Source organism: Vanellus vanellus (genome assembly GCF_965231255.1).
Source record: "Vanellus vanellus genome assembly, chromosome: 13".
Classification (NCBI taxonomy): domain Eukaryota; kingdom Metazoa; phylum Chordata; class Aves; order Charadriiformes; family Charadriidae; genus Vanellus; species Vanellus vanellus.
Genome location: NC_138918.1, coordinates 5,416,646 through 5,433,374, shown reverse-complemented (window position 1 = coordinate 5,433,374; position 16,729 = coordinate 5,416,646). Strand labels below are relative to the sequence as shown.

The following is a 16,729-nucleotide window of genomic DNA, read 5'->3' as shown; positions in this document are numbered from 1 at the left end:
TACCCAACCCCCCAAAATGTGTCCTTAAGTAGGACTTCAATACCTTAATCTCTTTGTTGCTCAGAGACTCAAATGCTGTTTTCTGAGTTGTTCAATCTTTACTGTTTTCAGAAGTCTTGCCTGTGACAAGAGGTCAAACTAAAGTTAGCAGTTGATCATAAATGTAATAATCATTGCTGGTAATGATAAATTAAAACTGAGCTTTAGTGTTAGAGATTTAACATCTTTGAAGTAATTTATCGATAAGTGGGTAATTGCCTGAAAGACCCATTGTAGCTGAATGCCTTCAGTTACAGCACAAGTGCTTTAAAGGTTGGCAGACTTCACAGAAGCAGAGGCTAAAAGTGCCATCACTGAAGGTTTGAAACCAGTATACTCTTCTGGCACAGTGACTATTTCAAATGCTTCTGATCACCATTCCACTGTGGATTAACCGTAATAGAGGATACATGATAGCGTGCTTGAAAGAGGTTGTCTGAGTCCTTTAAAGCAGTGCCGCCATCAAGCTAGACACAGTTAAATGAAGAACTAAAAAATGCAGTGACCCACTGCAAATTTCTTAGAATTAACTTAAAATAATTGCCAGAATTAAGAAAAAAGAGTTAAAATGTTAATTTCCAAGCCATCCTGTTTAGTATCTATATGTCTGATAGAGGAGGAGCATTTTTTAAAATAGTCCGGAATCCTTTGTGAGCGAGGAGAAGGAAGGCAGAGAAGTCAAAGGCTTGTGATGAATAACAGAATCATGTGGTAACAGGGATGGTGGCATGTAGAGAATATATTGACGTAAATACATTGTAAGTTAGTTTTAATCTGGTTGTACTGTCACAAGTCTTAAGTTGAATGTTAGGAAGATTAAATGTTAGAAATAATGGGATTTCTCACTGGAGGGGAACATAACGATACTGGCTATAAACTAGCTGGCTTCAATATTCAGTCACCGAGTCGTGGTAGTTTCAGTATGTCATTGCTTCTGGCTGTTGGTGCTTTTATTCCTTAGGTCAGCATAGTAAGTGGGGGATGTATGCCTGACCCTTAATGCAAAAAATCAAATAAATACATTTTAATATGTCTATTACGTACTGTTGTAAAAACCTCAGAAGTATATATAAACTACATAAATAATTAAATCAAAATTGTAGATGTTACCAGTATCTTTGGTCAGAATAACTTTGGAAAAAACCCAACCCTGATGTTTGATACTGTTTAAGGTGGAACAACAGGCTGCTAAAGTCTCTCTGTTCTTATCTTTAGGAATGATGTTATTGAAGATAATGACACTGGTAGCAGTGAGAACAGAGGAGACTGCTCTGAAGTATTGGTTTGCACTGATTTAGACAGTGAAGCTATGAAACATGATACTGTAACTGAGGAAGAACAAAATGTTCAGGTGAGAGGAAGACCTTCTGTATAAGAAAATTATAATTGCTGTGACTTCAGCAAAGTACTCTAGAGATCCAAGTTTTCCTAATAGCTCTGATGTAGCGTTACATGGTGCTGTTGCTCTCTGCAGTTAATTGTCTTTTCTGCTTAGCATGTCTTGTAGACATGCACAGAGAAATTTTTGTGTACTTTGATGCAACTTGTTTGGACCCTGACTAATGTTTTTCTATTGGTCTTTCACAGGTACCAGCCCTTCCTTCTGCTCAGGTAAGTCAGTATATCAGCAAGCATAGCACCAGTTAGAATAGCATCTGGGTTAGTAAAGGCTTCCTGAGGAGCAGAAGATCTAGAGCTTTGGTTGTAGCGTAGCCCACAGTTAGTCACAGCTTTTACTGTATCAAGAAAAGGTAGAAGTAACAGTCACCTTGAGACTCTGCAGCCTCTAGACTACACTTGTGCTAGAAGGTGTGGTTTTGTAATTAGCTAATTACAGCCTTTTCCTCACTGTTTCCAGTTTCTTCTACAGTCAGTGTAGATGCCGTGTTCTTTTCAACACATCTTCATCTCCTTTCTAGTCGAAAGAGGTGGTGGTGTTTCTCCTTGGACCTCTCTGCTTATATATTTGACTTCTGCTGTGCTAATAGCTCATGTCCCTTCATACTGATGTGTACACTTAGAATTCTTACACTTGAGGTGTTCAGCAAAATAAAAATGAGAGAAAACTAGACTTGTGACCTGAAGAGGTTGAACACTTAATATTGTCGTCTTGAAAAGAATCAGGATTGACCGTTTGTATTCTAAAGCAGAAAAATCTGTCTAGAGTGCTGTATGAGTACGTATTAGGAAGTGATGCTAACATGCTTGTAAAAATAAAATACTTAGTTGTATTTTTTAAAAACTGTTTTGCTCACAAAATACAATGTTAATGATACTTGAAGTTGCTGTTAAAGTTTAGAAAGCAACTGAAAATGTAAACAACAAACCACAGGTTAATCAGGTGTAATCTTGTAATCAGATATAATTTTGGCTTTGCTTTTATATATTATGCTTGAATTGAACGGCTTCAGGTCACTGAAAGAAGCTAGTATTATATACAGTTTGATTGGAAGCCCAGGAGTTTAGCAACCGTAAATGTTGAAATAATTGTTTGCCCTATACAACAAACGTGCCTCAGCTTTGCTTTGAGCTGCAAATTATTAGATCTTCGCATGCAATCAAATGTGAAGGTTTGTATGGCCTGAATTTGTAATGATGGCCTGAACTGTACCAGCACTTTTTATTAGCAAGAAGACATCAGTCTCTCATTCAGGGTATCTTTATGCAATCAAGCAATGCTGTAAAATATGTGCTTACAAAAATGATATTAAGTGTAACAGTAATATGCAAGAGAATGTAGTTTCTGCCGCTCTGTAGGAAATAACACATATGCAGCTGTCAAATAAGCAATTCTAATGAAAAGTTCAAATCTATAGTTCCTTATTTATTTGGTAAAACTTTTGTTGTTAGAAATCCAAATGATGAATTCTGTGGGTAGAGCGATTTGCTATGCGTATGTAGAGAACTTTCTACAATGTTTTTTAGCTTCTTGCCAGTGAGTCCATAAATCTTTCTGAGGGTTTCCTGAAAGATAACTAGATAAGCAAACCTATTGTTAGTAGACTTAAATTAACGAGAAGAATTTAATGGGTCTGTGAACTTGAAAAGATAGAAATGGATGCTTTAGCATAGTGAAACTGAGAGTCTTGTCTGGGATCTATGTTTTTACTAAAATAAAATGTTGCTGTAGCACTTTTCACTATTGTAATGTATTCTTCTCCTAGCCTTCTGTTAGCTTTCATGGATCCCAAATGACTCTTTTGAATTACCAATGTGCCATATTTTTCAGTTGGTCCTGCTAAACTAGCATATTGTTTTTGAATCCCATTCTGTAAATTAAGGTTTCACAAAATGAATTGTTTGTCCAGGTTCTTTCCTGATGCATTAGTGCCAAATCTGGTTATAGATTGTTATCCTATAGCGCAAAACACAGAAAACATGGTGTTGCAATTAGGTGGTATTTTATCCAAATTAGGTGAATACTATGTTTGTAGGAACTCTGAAAGTACAGGGTAGAGTTGCATATTTCTGCCATCAGTCTTTTTTTGACTGGCTATTGTAAATCTTCTTTTATTTGTAGTATTTGGTTTAGGTTTTCAGTCTTTTGACAATGAAAGCCTTCAAAAACAATAGAGAGCGAGTTTCTCATATTAACTCCTAACACTTTACTTCCTCCTGACTTCCTAGTTAAAATATATGCTGAGCTTTAGAAATCAAAACTCAAAAAGTACAAATGTAGATGGAGAAAAAAAATTGCAAGTTGGTGGCTTTGCAACGCATTTTATGCGGTTCCAATGGTTTCAAAGAACAGCTGAGAAATGTGAATTACACTTCTTACGAAGTACGTGCACTTCAGAGTTTGAAGTACGTTACCATGCTAAGAATATAAAGGGGGAACTTGATGCTCAGGAGTGCATGGTCATGTATAGATGCGCTTTTATTGTAATGCCTGATGTTATTCTTGGCCTTTTTTGCTTTTTGATGAATTTCTGTCCATTGGTACCAGTGGTACGGTGGCATTCTGGGGTGAAGTTTTGCTTTTTCAATGTTAGTTTCTATGTTCTTGTTAATACACTATTTCAAATGTTATTGGAGAGTTGTAGCATTTGGGGAGACGTTAAGGGGAAATGTACTGATTCTTCTGTATGAAAGGAGTTTGAGAGAGTCACGTAGGGTTGTAGGAAACAAAAGATGTGCCCGTAAGCTCTCCTTTGGGTCTGAAATGGAAACGGAAGTAGCTGTTGCTACAACTGCCATAAGTGTGACTATGTAAAGACTTGCACAGCTCACTTCCAGGGTGAAAATTATCTGCTGGAGTATGACAAATGCACTGTAATTAAAAATTGTTTCCCCAAATTGGAATTTGGCTGGACAGAAATAAGGTAAACAGAATAATGGACTTTTGTCTGATAAGGGTGAATATTACTGTCAGCCGTGTAAAACTGGCAACTGTTATGTATATTTGAACTCGCCAGGTAACTTTATTTTATATTCAGGCGTTTTAAAGATCATTTGTGAGAAGTTCTTAAATCTGAAACCAGATGTAATCTGTTCTTTTAAAATGACATATTTTATGTTTCAAATTTCTTATATTGTCCCACATAAGACACTTTTTGAAGAGATCAAGTACTGGGGTTTGGTGTAAATGCTTTAAGTCGTCAGTCTTCCTGCGCCAACTTCTAGTGAACAAAATGGTAACATGTATCCATCCGAACTTGTTTTGTGAGATGGTGTCATAGAAATGCCAGCGTTTCTTCATCCCCATCCAGTCCTGTTGCTTTATTTAGTAACAGGGATTAGTAGCTCCTTTTAGAAAGTCTGTCAGACTTGTTTCATTTCATATATGCTGAGCACAAGTCTGCATCCAACTCGGTTATTTCAAGACTAGGGTATACTTACTGCCATGATTTTAGTCACCACAAACTTCATGCTATGATTGACAATTTGCAGTATAACTGTTGGTGTTAATATTTAAAAGAAATAATAAAAAAGGTTTGTCTGAAGATGGAAAGTAATTGCCTGTCTTCTGGTGATTAAAACACCTGGTTACTGGCCTTACTTTAGATGTAAAAATACTGCTTGGTTAAAAAGTATGATTTCCATCCCCACATAAAACATGAGGGGTTTTTGTGGTCAGTGATGATTACAGAAATGTTTTCAGCTGAGGATGCCATTCCTAAGTCTTTCTAAACATACTTTTTGCCAACAGACTGCAGATGTATTATTGAAACCATGTGATAAAGGTGCAGATGTTGATGGAGAAAATAATAGTGAAAGGTATGTATTTTTCTTCTGTCACTTACATGGTAGGCTGTGTAACTTCAGTTTTGAAAAGTGTACCAAACTGGTGATTTGTGACAGCACAGTATAACGTAAGGGAGGTGAAACTAAACATAAAACTTCTTATGTGCGGAAACAGGGTAAGATGGAATTATCTTTTTATGATGACGATATAAAAGGCATGGAACTTTATGCACTTAAAAGAGAAAATAAGTACCAGCTTGTATGGTATATATCATGTTTTTCTTGTGAACTGGGCAAGAGAAATAGAAGAAGAAAATAACTTTTTCTTTAAAATATTTTGACACATTTTATTGCTGTCAATGATTGAATAATTAATGCTGGTAATAGTGACTAGCCAGAAAACTTTAAGTTCCTTTGCAGTTTGAGTTCAGCACTGATTGAAATTCCAGTTTGAGTTGAGTTTTAAAATATTTGCTCCCAGTTTGAAAATAAAGGTCTGAGCTGTTCTTATATCCAGCTTGGTTCAAGTCCAGTTGTTGTTTACATGCTTCAGCTTGAAATTCTGTGTGAAGTACCATGGGGGGAGCAATGGAACTTTGGCTCCCCAGAATTTTAATTATCACTTTAAGGAAGTGTATTGCATATCTGCTAAAACTGGACTAGGGTATGTAAGAATAAAATGTGAAGGGAATATGTTGTATTTACTGTCTATTAAGAATTTGTATTTAGAATTATAACTAGATCTGTGTCGTCTTTTTAGGCAAAATAGTATATTGCTTGGTGGCGATGATAGAATATCTTCAGAGATGTTTCTGGTAAGATTATGATTTCATTTATATACAGATACACAGCATCTTATAAACTTACATGAAATACAGATATGAAGAAAAAGAATAAATTTAGCTTTTAACATCTTACATTGGTTGGCCTCCTGCAAGGCTTGCAAAACCTCTGTTAGAGTTGTCATCTAGCTTCGCAGAAACATTTGGCAGCAGAGAAAGCTTATACTTATACATCTCATGTAAGGAATGTTTTGTAATGCAAATAAGTGACTACTCTTGGCGGGGATGGGGGGAAGTTGTTTCTAATTCCTTGAGTTCGAAGAAATTCCCCCCCCGCCCTGGAAAATTTCTAGAAGTGCTGGAACCGGCACTGATTAGATACGTGATTTCCATGATTTGCAGTTGCTAAATAATAAAATTGTTATGTTATTTAAATACAGGATTCAAGTAGCAAGACTTGTGATCTTAATGCAAATACTGATTCAGACGTGTCAGGGGATGGCAACGTTAATGTTTCTGAGGAAGCTCTGGGTGTCCAAGTACCACGTCTAGATTTGAAGAATGTATCTGATGGTGACAAATGGGAAGGTAATTTTCACCCTTTAGCTCACAACATAGTTAGCTAGTAATGAAAAAGAGAACATTTGGCAAAGTAGAAGCAGCAGACAACTTACACATTTTTTTTTTTCTTTAGTTCTATCAGAATAATATATTCCTACGCACACGGTAGGATCGACCAAGTCATGACATAGGTCCCATCTTTTTTCAGAACTATCTGCAACTTAGGGATCTTAAAAAAACTAAAAAAATAGTTAAAGGAGCAACTAAAGAAAGCAAAAAAGCCACAGTTTCATACTAGAGGTTTGGTGGGTTATGGTTTTTTGTTTATGGGGTTTACATGTGGGTTTGGGTTTGTTTTTTGTTTTGTTTTTTTGTTTGTTTGTTTGATTGGTTTTTGTTTTTGTTTTTGAAAAGTGACATAGTTCCCAGGACTCTGAGTCCAAGTCTCTTCTCCAAGTCCTTACAAACACTTTCTCTGATGTCATACGGTTAATATTCACACTGTGTCTTGTTTGGTGTGTGGTTTGGTTTTTTTTTTTTTTTAATGTAAGCTATTGAAGTTCTAATACTAGCTGAATTTGACTTAAAATCACTAAGCTACTAAGCACAGCGATTTATATTTCATTTATTCTGAAAAATCTGGTGGTTGTTTTGTTTTAAACATCAGGAATGTTGGTTTCCATGTCATTGGACAACTGGAAGCAGCTCTAAATTTTCAAATAAAAGTTGCAGATGGATATTATTTCTGTGCCCCTTCTCCCTGCAATGTTTGGATTTTAGGAAAAGCAAAATGTTTGAAACATGTTTTTCTCTTGGACAGGGTTCCTTATGTTTGTAAACTTATTCTTCATGGCCTTCCAGGTTTAGCAAGCCCCCAAGCTTGTGACTTTACTGCACTTTTGCTCAAATGTCTGATAATAACTGTTTAAACTGTTTTACTTGAGTAAAAACATAACCCCTTTGTAACCGGAGCAAAACACTCTTGTCAATATCTTCTTTTCAAAGTACTTATCTTTTTACATGTTTCTTATATCCCGTTTCCTCTGCCTAGTGTTGATATTCTGAATCATCACACCTTAAAAAAATGCAAATTACATAGATTGCTCAAATACTGTGAGCTGTAACCAACAGTATAATGACCACAGTCTACTTGTTTCCAATTTTAAAAACTTGCAAATACAACTTGGTAGATATAGTACAGATTTACTAAGCGGGGATGAGGTTTTAACTTCCAACAGGCTGTTCCAGTGACAGCTATTCTTTGAGATGCCCATAAGTGTTACGGTAAAAAGTGTTAGTAAGACATTGGTAACAAAGAATGACTGCACTTAACTTCTGGTTGCTGTGTTATAAATATTAAAATTAGTGGAGTATACCTGGGATGTATGTAGATTAACAGTGCAGCATATAGTTGTAGCATGTCAGCACATAAAGCTTTGTCCTGAAGCTCAAATGGTAATAACTTATTGTCAGTTTGTCACCAGTGTTGACTGTTTTCCAGATTAATTGCCTGCATTAATCCATCCTTCCTTTTTAACCCTTTTACAAATGATGAGGCTTGCAGCTTGTGATTGGCTTACTTAGATTTGTAAAATATTTGCTGGTTTGCCTTCTTGAGCCCTAGCAAACTGTACATTCAGAGTATGTCATGTCATACAAAAGTTGATTTGCAGGCATCCACAGACACTGAGTCCAGAATTTCATTCTCGTTGCCCAAGTTAATAACTTTTTGTAAAGTTTAAAAAAAACCCCAAACCTGCTTATGTTCCCAGTGCTTTATTTACATTAATTGCTTACTTGCACATTACATTTTGTTGCATCCTCTATTTGTGTTAATCTGATTTAATACGTATTCTCAAAAGGTTCGTGGCTTCCATTTTCATTATTTCCTGAAGTCTGCTCATAAAAGTTGCTTTGGTTTTACTTACCCAAATAGCTTTATGACCCTTACATTGAAAAGAAAGTAGCATATCTGTATATAAATCTATATTATAAGCTTCTTGGGAGAGAAGTCATGCTATTTTGCAAGAGGTGTTATTTCATTGCAAAGTATTTTAACTTTGGCTATTCTTCAGTCCTGTTTAAAGTGGTTATAAGGATCTCAGTCTTCCAAAGCACTGCACGTCCTTGTGGCATTGCACTGAAGTAGATTGGCTTTGTAAAAAAAAAAAAAAAAAAAAAAAAAAAATCTGTACTAGTCCGAGTCCTGGTACAATATTTGGGTTATGAAAGCCTATGTGATAGAAAACTTAAAAGATCTTTAACCAATAGAGTTCTTGAAAATGAACATCAAATGCTTGCTGTAATAAGGCAAAAATGCAGATTGTTAATCTACATTTCTGAGTATGTTTCTCTGCATTTTTCCTGCTTTCTGGAAATCAACACCATCTCTTTTTTTTACGAGCTATGAGCAAAAACCTGTTTAGAAATTGTCTTTTGTTAATGTGAGGATGCATGTTACTTTTATTAAACTACAAGAAGCCTTTACTATTCCTGTGTCAGTTCTTTGTAAACCTCTTCCATAAAAAGTTCAAATTTGCTAAGGTCTGAGCATCCTTACCTGCCACTGAAATTGCTTGGAAGCTGAGAGTGCTCAGGGCCTGGCCCAAAAGATGGGATGTTTTTTCCCTGGTACTGTATCTTCCTGCTTTACATGTTATGTATAGTTTGTTCTGACTGTGCTGTGTGTTCACTTTAGTATTTTTGCCATTCTTTTTCATTTTATTAGCACCATGCCCTATCACTTTTCCCCTCATTGATTTCAAAACAATGCATCTGCAGAGAGAAGGGGAGGGTAAGTATGGTTCGCCATACATTCAGTTATCTGCCTTTTTGATAGTTTATGGTTTGCTTTCTAACTTTCTAACCCTTCACCTGCTGTCCCTTATATCTTGGGAATGTTCTGATCTGCAATTTTTTTGTTTACTTTTTTCTAAAAGGTCCCCTTCTTGTATCTTGTACTGTGTAAACAGGCAAGATTCTAGCTTAAAACCAAAATGAAAAATCCCCAATAATACTTAGTAAATGTACAGTGGAAAGCAGGTACAAGGGTTATTTTTTAAAGCTACTTTGTGGGTTTTATTGTTGTTCTGCACACTTTGAACCCAGTTTTCAAATTTCTGATTTGAACTGGAAAATATAGGCAATTCTCTGAAAGGAAAAGGGGGGTGGGATTTTAAATCAGAGTGCTTGGAAGGCTATATCAGCTTTTTGTTAGAGAGCAAGAAAACCATATCTGAGAATTGTAGGGGATGTTAGCAACTAACTTTTTATAGGGATTTAAAAAAAATTGATTGTTTTGGTATCACCTGCCTAAAAGAAATCACCTTCCACGAATTAAGAAATCTCTTTTTCTCAGTGGTGTCAAGATGGATTTAAACTTAAAAACCTAACAACGCTCCTTTAAAAAGACTTAAGCAAATGATTTTGTACCTGAAGAGGTATTTTCAGGCTTGCCTTCTTCAAAACCAAGAGGACAATCTTTCAAAGTACATGCGTAAGGTATAAAAATTAATTTCCACAGCAAAATATTGCACCCAACATTAAATGTATTCTCAGAAATTCAAAGTTTGAAGAAGTAAATAAGGCTCTTTTTACACTGTTGAACTGTTCAGAAATGCATACTGCCAAGATACACTTTGAAAAAGGGATCCTAGTGTGCATACTTGATTTCAGTACCTTTTTCTTTCAATTGTTATATGACAGAATTTGTAGCTTTCCGATGTATTTCAGTGTTTTTATTCACTTTGTGTATGACACCACATCCTTTATAGCACACAAGACTAAGCATTGGGTATGCATTTTTGTTTCGACTCTTGTTTATAATTCTGTTAACAGAAAGGTACCATGTTGTGTCCCTTTTTATCTTCTAGATCCGTTTCCTGCTTTCAAATCTTGGCAGGAGGACAGTGAATCTGGAGAAGCTCAGCTTTCCCCACAGGCTGGAAGGATGACTAATCATCCGTTGGAAGAGGACTGTCATCCCATATTGTCACATCGTAGTTTGGATTTTGGGCAAAGCCAGCGTTTCTTACATGATCCGGAAACGTTAGATTCTTCATCCAAAGCACTTTCTTTTGTTAGGTATGTATTTTAATGCAATTTTGTGGGTGTTGGAGCAGCCAATGTGAAAATACAGCTGTTGAAGAACCTCATGTGTTTTCATGATATGAATTGATTCATAGAATGGATTAGTTGGAAAGGGCCTTAAAGATCATAGAGTTCCAACCCCCTGCCATGGGCAGGGACATCTCCCACTAGACCAGGTTGCTCCAAGCCCTGTCCAACCTGGCCTTGAACACCTCCAGGGATGGGGCAGCCACAGCTTCTCTGGGCAACCTGCGCCAGGGGCTCACCACGCTGACATTAAAGAATTTCTTCCTACTATCTAATCTAAATCTCCTCTCTTTTGGTTTAAAACCGTTCCCCCTCGTCCTATTACTGCAGTCCCTGATCAAGAGTCCCTCCCCAGCTTTCCTATAGCCCTTTTAGGTATTGGAAGGGGCTGTAAGGTCTTCCCAGAGCCTTCTCTTCTCCAGGCTGAACAACTCCAGCTCTCTCAGCCCATCCTCATAGGAGAGGTGCTCCAGCCCTCTGATCATCTTCGTGGCCCTCACGAAGGCCAAGGTCAAATGTAGCATTATATGGCCATTTGGCTGTTCTGCCTGCCCAGGAACTGCCGCAGTGAGTCAGACCAGACGTTCACCTGGGGTGGTATCATGTCTCTCAGAGTGGCCAGTGGCAGATGCTGAGGGAAGGAGTATAAAAATAGGGCAAGCTTGCACAGATTTCCCTGGCATTTGGTCAGGGCTTCTGACAACCTGCTGTGATGGAACTTCCTCGGCTGAAGATAGTATTTATATCCTTTGTTTACCAGTCTTTACTGGACTGCTGGTCTATGATTTTTCTCCCCGAAACCCCAGTAGCACGTATATCTATTTTCATGTTGCATAATTTTGGATTTGTTTTGCACAGCATGTTGTCCACTGCCAGTAAAGTGAGCTGTGTTACACAAACCTTTGCAACTGAAATGTGCAGTAATGGTCTGGGCAGATTCTTCATTTGGGCTGTGGGAAGCCTTTGTTCAGAAGGGTTATAGGAAGGTATTGGCTGTTAGAGGGAGAGGCATGGAACAGCAGTACAGTGAAGAGGTAGGGTTCTTAATACAGGTCCTCTCTTGCAGATTTGGAGGATCAAGCCTGTTTAACCCAGTGTATGAAAGTAGAGTTGTAAATAAACAAGCTGCAAGTTATTTATGTGACAGTGGGGAGTGTGACCCTCTAAAACTGTAAATAACCTGCGAATTGTACTGCTGTTAATATGAAAGGGAATTTAAGATGATTTTCCACGCTTGTTAGGGAATAAATAATTTCATAAAAATGAGAAAATTTGGAACAGGAAAGAACAAATTTAGAGTCTCCAGTTCTCTGTCTGACATAGATTCATTGATGCAAAAAGATACTTGGCCAAGTTTTTCTCCGGTTACCTGCAGAAGATAGTTGACAAGTACTGTTAAAATGATGCAGAAGACTGACCTGTAGAAAAGTGCTGATTGAAATAGTTGTTCTCGTTCTGAAAGTAATGAAGATCTACACTAGTAGTAGTATTTCAAATATCTTGAACTATGTAGGTGTCACTAGCTGCGTTGAGGGATCTTTCAGGCACCTTGTGTAATAAGTGCGCTAGAAAATTCTCATGATTAGTCTTGAAATAAAAAGGCTTTTCACAAGCAGCAAATGTCAGGGAGCTGAACAAGTGCAAAAGGTGATTTAAAACCAGAATCACACATTGTAGAAACATATTAGTAAGGCCAACAGATGGTGTAAATGTTTTTGGTTTTTTTTTTTTTTTTAGATAATGTCTAATAACTTGCCTAAGACAGTTAAGCGGAGCTGTCTAACTACCAAGGATGGCTCAGTGGTAGCTTCTAGTCTAGGCTTTATTCTGTGCCCAGTACTTCAAGAAGTACTGAGTATATAGTAACTTAGATAAGTAGCCTAGCCATCAGAAGGATCGGAACTGGTTTAATGACAATGTAATTAATGGTACGTTAGTTTACTATACTTGAATTCTACATGCTGTTTTTCTGTTAGAGGTATTACTGAAATTAGAGAGCAAAAAATAACATACCGCATTTTGAAGGCAGCAGATCACAGCATTTTGCTTCAGTAAGTAAATAGCTCTGACTGAAAACCTGAGAAGAATGGATTATGAACTGGAGAAAAACATTGAAATTAGTCATATGTTAGTCAAATACACAAGTTGTTTGCACTTGTTTAATTATTTAAATGACATTTAAAATTCTTTTTAATACAGAACACGAAGAGCATCCTTTAGCTCAAAAGATGACAAAAGGGAAGACAAGACACCCTATCAGCTTGTCAAGAAATTACAGAAAAAAATAAAACAATTTGAGGAACAATTTGAAAAAGAGAAAAACAGTAAGGTAAGTTACCGCTTCTGCTTTTAGTTAGTATAAAGGACTGCATGGTAGAGTTAAGTTACTTCTTGTAGTTCATCACTGAATAACTGTGGGCTCACAAATGAGAAGAGTTTTGTTACGCACTGCTCTCTGCAAAAGTGAACTGAGCAACAGCAATACTAGAAAATGTACCATAATTACTGAGCCCAGAGAAGGGGAGACAGTGCCATTTTTGCAGTGAGACTGAGGGAATGTCAGATGAGATATGTGGAGAGACAGAAGCATCTCACTGCTCTCTGGTTCAACTTCTGATGTCTTATTCAAATTTACTTTCACAAGTGTTTCTGTTACATCGGCACCAAGATGTGATCTGGTACTGAGTGGCGTCCATGTAACTAGTCACATTTGCTGTCATAAATACTACCAAATCTCGAAAGAAGTGTTTATAAACAAGATTTAGTGTGTTTGTTTTTGTAAAATGTAGTTTTTATGTTACTTTTCAGCCCTCCTATAGTGATATTGCAGCCAATCCAAAAGTTTTAAAGTGGATGACTGAACTTACCAAATTGAGAAAGCAAATAAAAGGTAAGGGATGCTACAGTTTCTTGTTTTCTACAAACATAAATTATCTACATGACTAAAATAGCCAAGTCATTCAGTAAAATTCCACAGGACAGTAAAAATGCTTAACTTCTAGATTCTGAACTATTCAAAATGAAAATCAAAATTATTCTTGTGGCTTTGGTTTTAGTTCAATTAGAAGAGAAACTTTGCCTGTGCAAACTTTTATGTTCCTTTATTTGCAGTTAAACAAACTGAGAGAGTTATTTCCTTTAAACCTTTGAATTGAGTGATTTTTCTCATTTCAGATGCAAAGCAGAGGAGCTCAGATGGAGAATTCATACCTCAAACACGTCCACGAAGTAACACTCTTCCAAAAAGCTTTGGTTCCTCTCTTGACCAAGAGGATGAAGAAAATGGAGATGAGATGCGAGTTGTGCAGAAAGAGAAGAAGCCCACCAAGGAAGCTACACTTGAACTCATTTTGAAAAGATTAAAAGAAAAACGAGTTGAGAGATGTTTGCCAGAAGATATAAAAGTAAGCATAAGATCATGGACAGGCTGCTTCTAAGAGACTAACAGAGGGAAATAGAGCACTGTCAGACACTTCAGATATCACTTTATTGACAAAATGATGCCTCTGTCCAGCAGCCCTTTACCATGCCCTCGTATTTTAGACTCTGTGGGGAAATGATCAAGATGAACCACATTGTTGTTGCTCACTCTTTATTAAAATATTTACAAGTATGTGCTGACAATATTGGACAGCTATATATGGATGAAGGTGGGATGTAGTTATTAACTAAGCTAAGTTTGGCTAACGTGTCTGTATAGCTGATAATGTAGAAAAACCTAAAGTGACTTATGTTAGATTAAATGTGAATTACTCTTCTGACAGAAAATGACAAAGGACCATTTGGTAGAAGAGAAAACGTCTCTCCAGAAAAGCCTCCTGTATTATGAAAGTCAACATGGACGGCCGGTAATAGTTTACTTCATCAAACTATATTAATGTATGCGTAGACAACAGTAACTCTTGTGTAGTAGTAATATCAGAATTTAATGCTGGTGTGTGGGTTTGTTTTTTTTCTTCTCCAAAACACAGTTACGTATTGATTTCCATGTTGCCATCAGAGGAAATTACTGCATTGACTTCTAAAAAAAAAAGTGTATGTATTAATAGGCCCTTTTTCCACAAATCAGTAGGTTATTGGCGTTTGCAAAGTGATTGTTGTCTTTTGGTGCCTTATATGTCTGCGAGGCAAAGAGAAATCTTAAAAAAAAAAAAAAACAAAAAACAAAAAAAAAAACCAAAAAAAAAAAGATACTGTTGAATTTCATGGGAAAAGGCCTAAAATGTTATTCTAGATTTCACAAAAACAGAAAAGACACGTTTTTCGTTGTTTTTCGTTTGGGCTTTCCCCTCCCCGCCCCCTGACAAGTCTGTGGCATGTATCTTATGTAATTTGGGGTATGGGAGTTACAGTAAGTGACTAGCAATTAGTGCCTGAAGTTCAGGATTTTTATCTTGGACAGTGATCAGCATCACTAGTCCAATCACAAGGTCTTTCCAGTTACTATTTTATCAGCCTTCTGGACTTGGCACAGTAGCTTTGTAATCAGCACTGCCGTGGACATCTGACCAAGCCTTACAGTCTGAAAGCCAGGGAAGAATAATGGTCTTGGAGATATTTGCACTAGTTCTACAATCCCCTGAGGCAGAAAATACCAGTAACTGTTCAGAATAGCCTTTAAGATTTGGTATGTTAGAGTACACAGCGGCCAAGAATTGAGAGTAAATCAGATAAAATCTCTCTACAGTTTCATCTTTTTCTTTTTTCCCCTGTCATTTCTATAGAATCATCATCATTGCTAGGCACACACTCTTCTCCCCCAGTTCTTGGTCCCTTTTTTGCCTCTTTTCCATGGGTCTTTAAAGATAGAGGGTTTGCTTCTACTGAAGTTCCCTTAACTTATAGGAAGTCTTTAAAACTTCTTCCTGAAAAATATAGGGATTTATAGTGAGAGAAGAGGGGAGGAAAAAGCACCTAATTACTCCTCTCTATCTACATAAACGCTGTTTCATACACACAATTGAAACTAGTTTTGTGTTCCTAATTGGAATGTACGTGGCCTGGCATGAGAAGCATACCGCTTTGTGTTTGCTTGTATATTATTGAGTGACTGGTATAATTAATTCTGTGGTTTCTCTGCCTTTAGGTTACTAGAGAAGAAAGACATATTGTGAAGCCACTTTATGACAGATACAGACTTGTAAAACAAATGTTAACTAGAGCAAGCATTACTCCTATTCTTGTGAGTAAAACAAATGCTATTTCTATTTTTTTCCACCTTTGAACTGCTAGGCTGCCTTAAGAAGAGCTAGTAGTACTGTTCCATAAAATACATCTTTCTTGTGGAAGACATAAGATGTTGTCATTGTACTTGAGGTGTTTGATTTACTGCTGAGAGCAGAGCAGTTCAAAGCTGCCTGTGACCTTGATGGCTCCTAGGAAGTAAATGGTTCTCAGTGGAAGTAAATAAGCTGTTCTAACTTGCTGTGGCTGAGACATTCCCAAGTCAGTGTGCTAGGTGGGGATCCACAGTACATATTGTACTTTTAGTCCTCCCAAGAATAGTAACACCAGTTGTGGTGAAGCCTGCCTCTCTTCTGTACTGCAGGTTACTGTCACCAGAGGCAGGAGCGATAGGATCGCCGTAAGAACCATTTCATTCCTTCATGCTTCCCCAGTGTGAGACGTTAGCATCTGTACAACATCTGCGCTTTTTCATTGTGTTTTCATTTCCTTCTAACTTGCAGTGCTTTCTATTCTTTTCTTTCCTCTCTCTGTGGTCTTCTAAGAGATGAGGAAGAAAAGTTTTCATACTGTGCAAGAAGATTGATGTAACCTTGTTTATAGTACCTGTAAGACAGGTGGGGAATGACAACCAGCTGGCTTTGTTCTTGTTGAGCTATAGTCAAAATCTGGCATGCTGACCCAGACTTGCAACAGAACGGTTTTGATATTAGCTATTTGACCCTTTTAGAAGGAAAGGATTGCATAGCTGACATGAGATAATCTCTTTACACACAGACAGTTCTCTACCAGATTTACGTAGCTGGGCAGTGGCTTACTCAGCAGGAACTTAATCGGCTGTTTATGTTGACTCTGACTGTTCT

The 16,729-nt window shown here is 37.1% G+C and overlaps 1 protein-coding gene across 1 annotated transcript in view; it reads left to right on the top strand.

The window, feature by feature from the left end:
• Positions 1 to 16,729, top strand: part of FAM13B (family with sequence similarity 13 member B) — a 40,301-nt gene that overhangs the window by 17,645 nt on the left and 5,927 nt on the right. Inside the window, exons 8-18 of the mRNA XM_082489813.1 lie at positions 1,255 to 1,390; positions 1,627 to 1,650; positions 5,189 to 5,256; positions 5,984 to 6,038; positions 6,446 to 6,593; positions 10,439 to 10,649; positions 12,882 to 13,011; positions 13,491 to 13,572; positions 13,857 to 14,086; positions 14,447 to 14,530; positions 15,769 to 15,864. Of these exons, the coding sequence (XP_082345939.1) occupies positions 1,255 to 1,390; positions 1,627 to 1,650; positions 5,189 to 5,256; positions 5,984 to 6,038; positions 6,446 to 6,593; positions 10,439 to 10,649; positions 12,882 to 13,011; positions 13,491 to 13,572; positions 13,857 to 14,086; positions 14,447 to 14,530; positions 15,769 to 15,864 (1,264 nt within the window). The remainder of the gene's footprint in view (positions 1 to 1,254; positions 1,391 to 1,626; positions 1,651 to 5,188; positions 5,257 to 5,983; positions 6,039 to 6,445; positions 6,594 to 10,438; positions 10,650 to 12,881; positions 13,012 to 13,490; positions 13,573 to 13,856; positions 14,087 to 14,446; positions 14,531 to 15,768; positions 15,865 to 16,729) is intronic.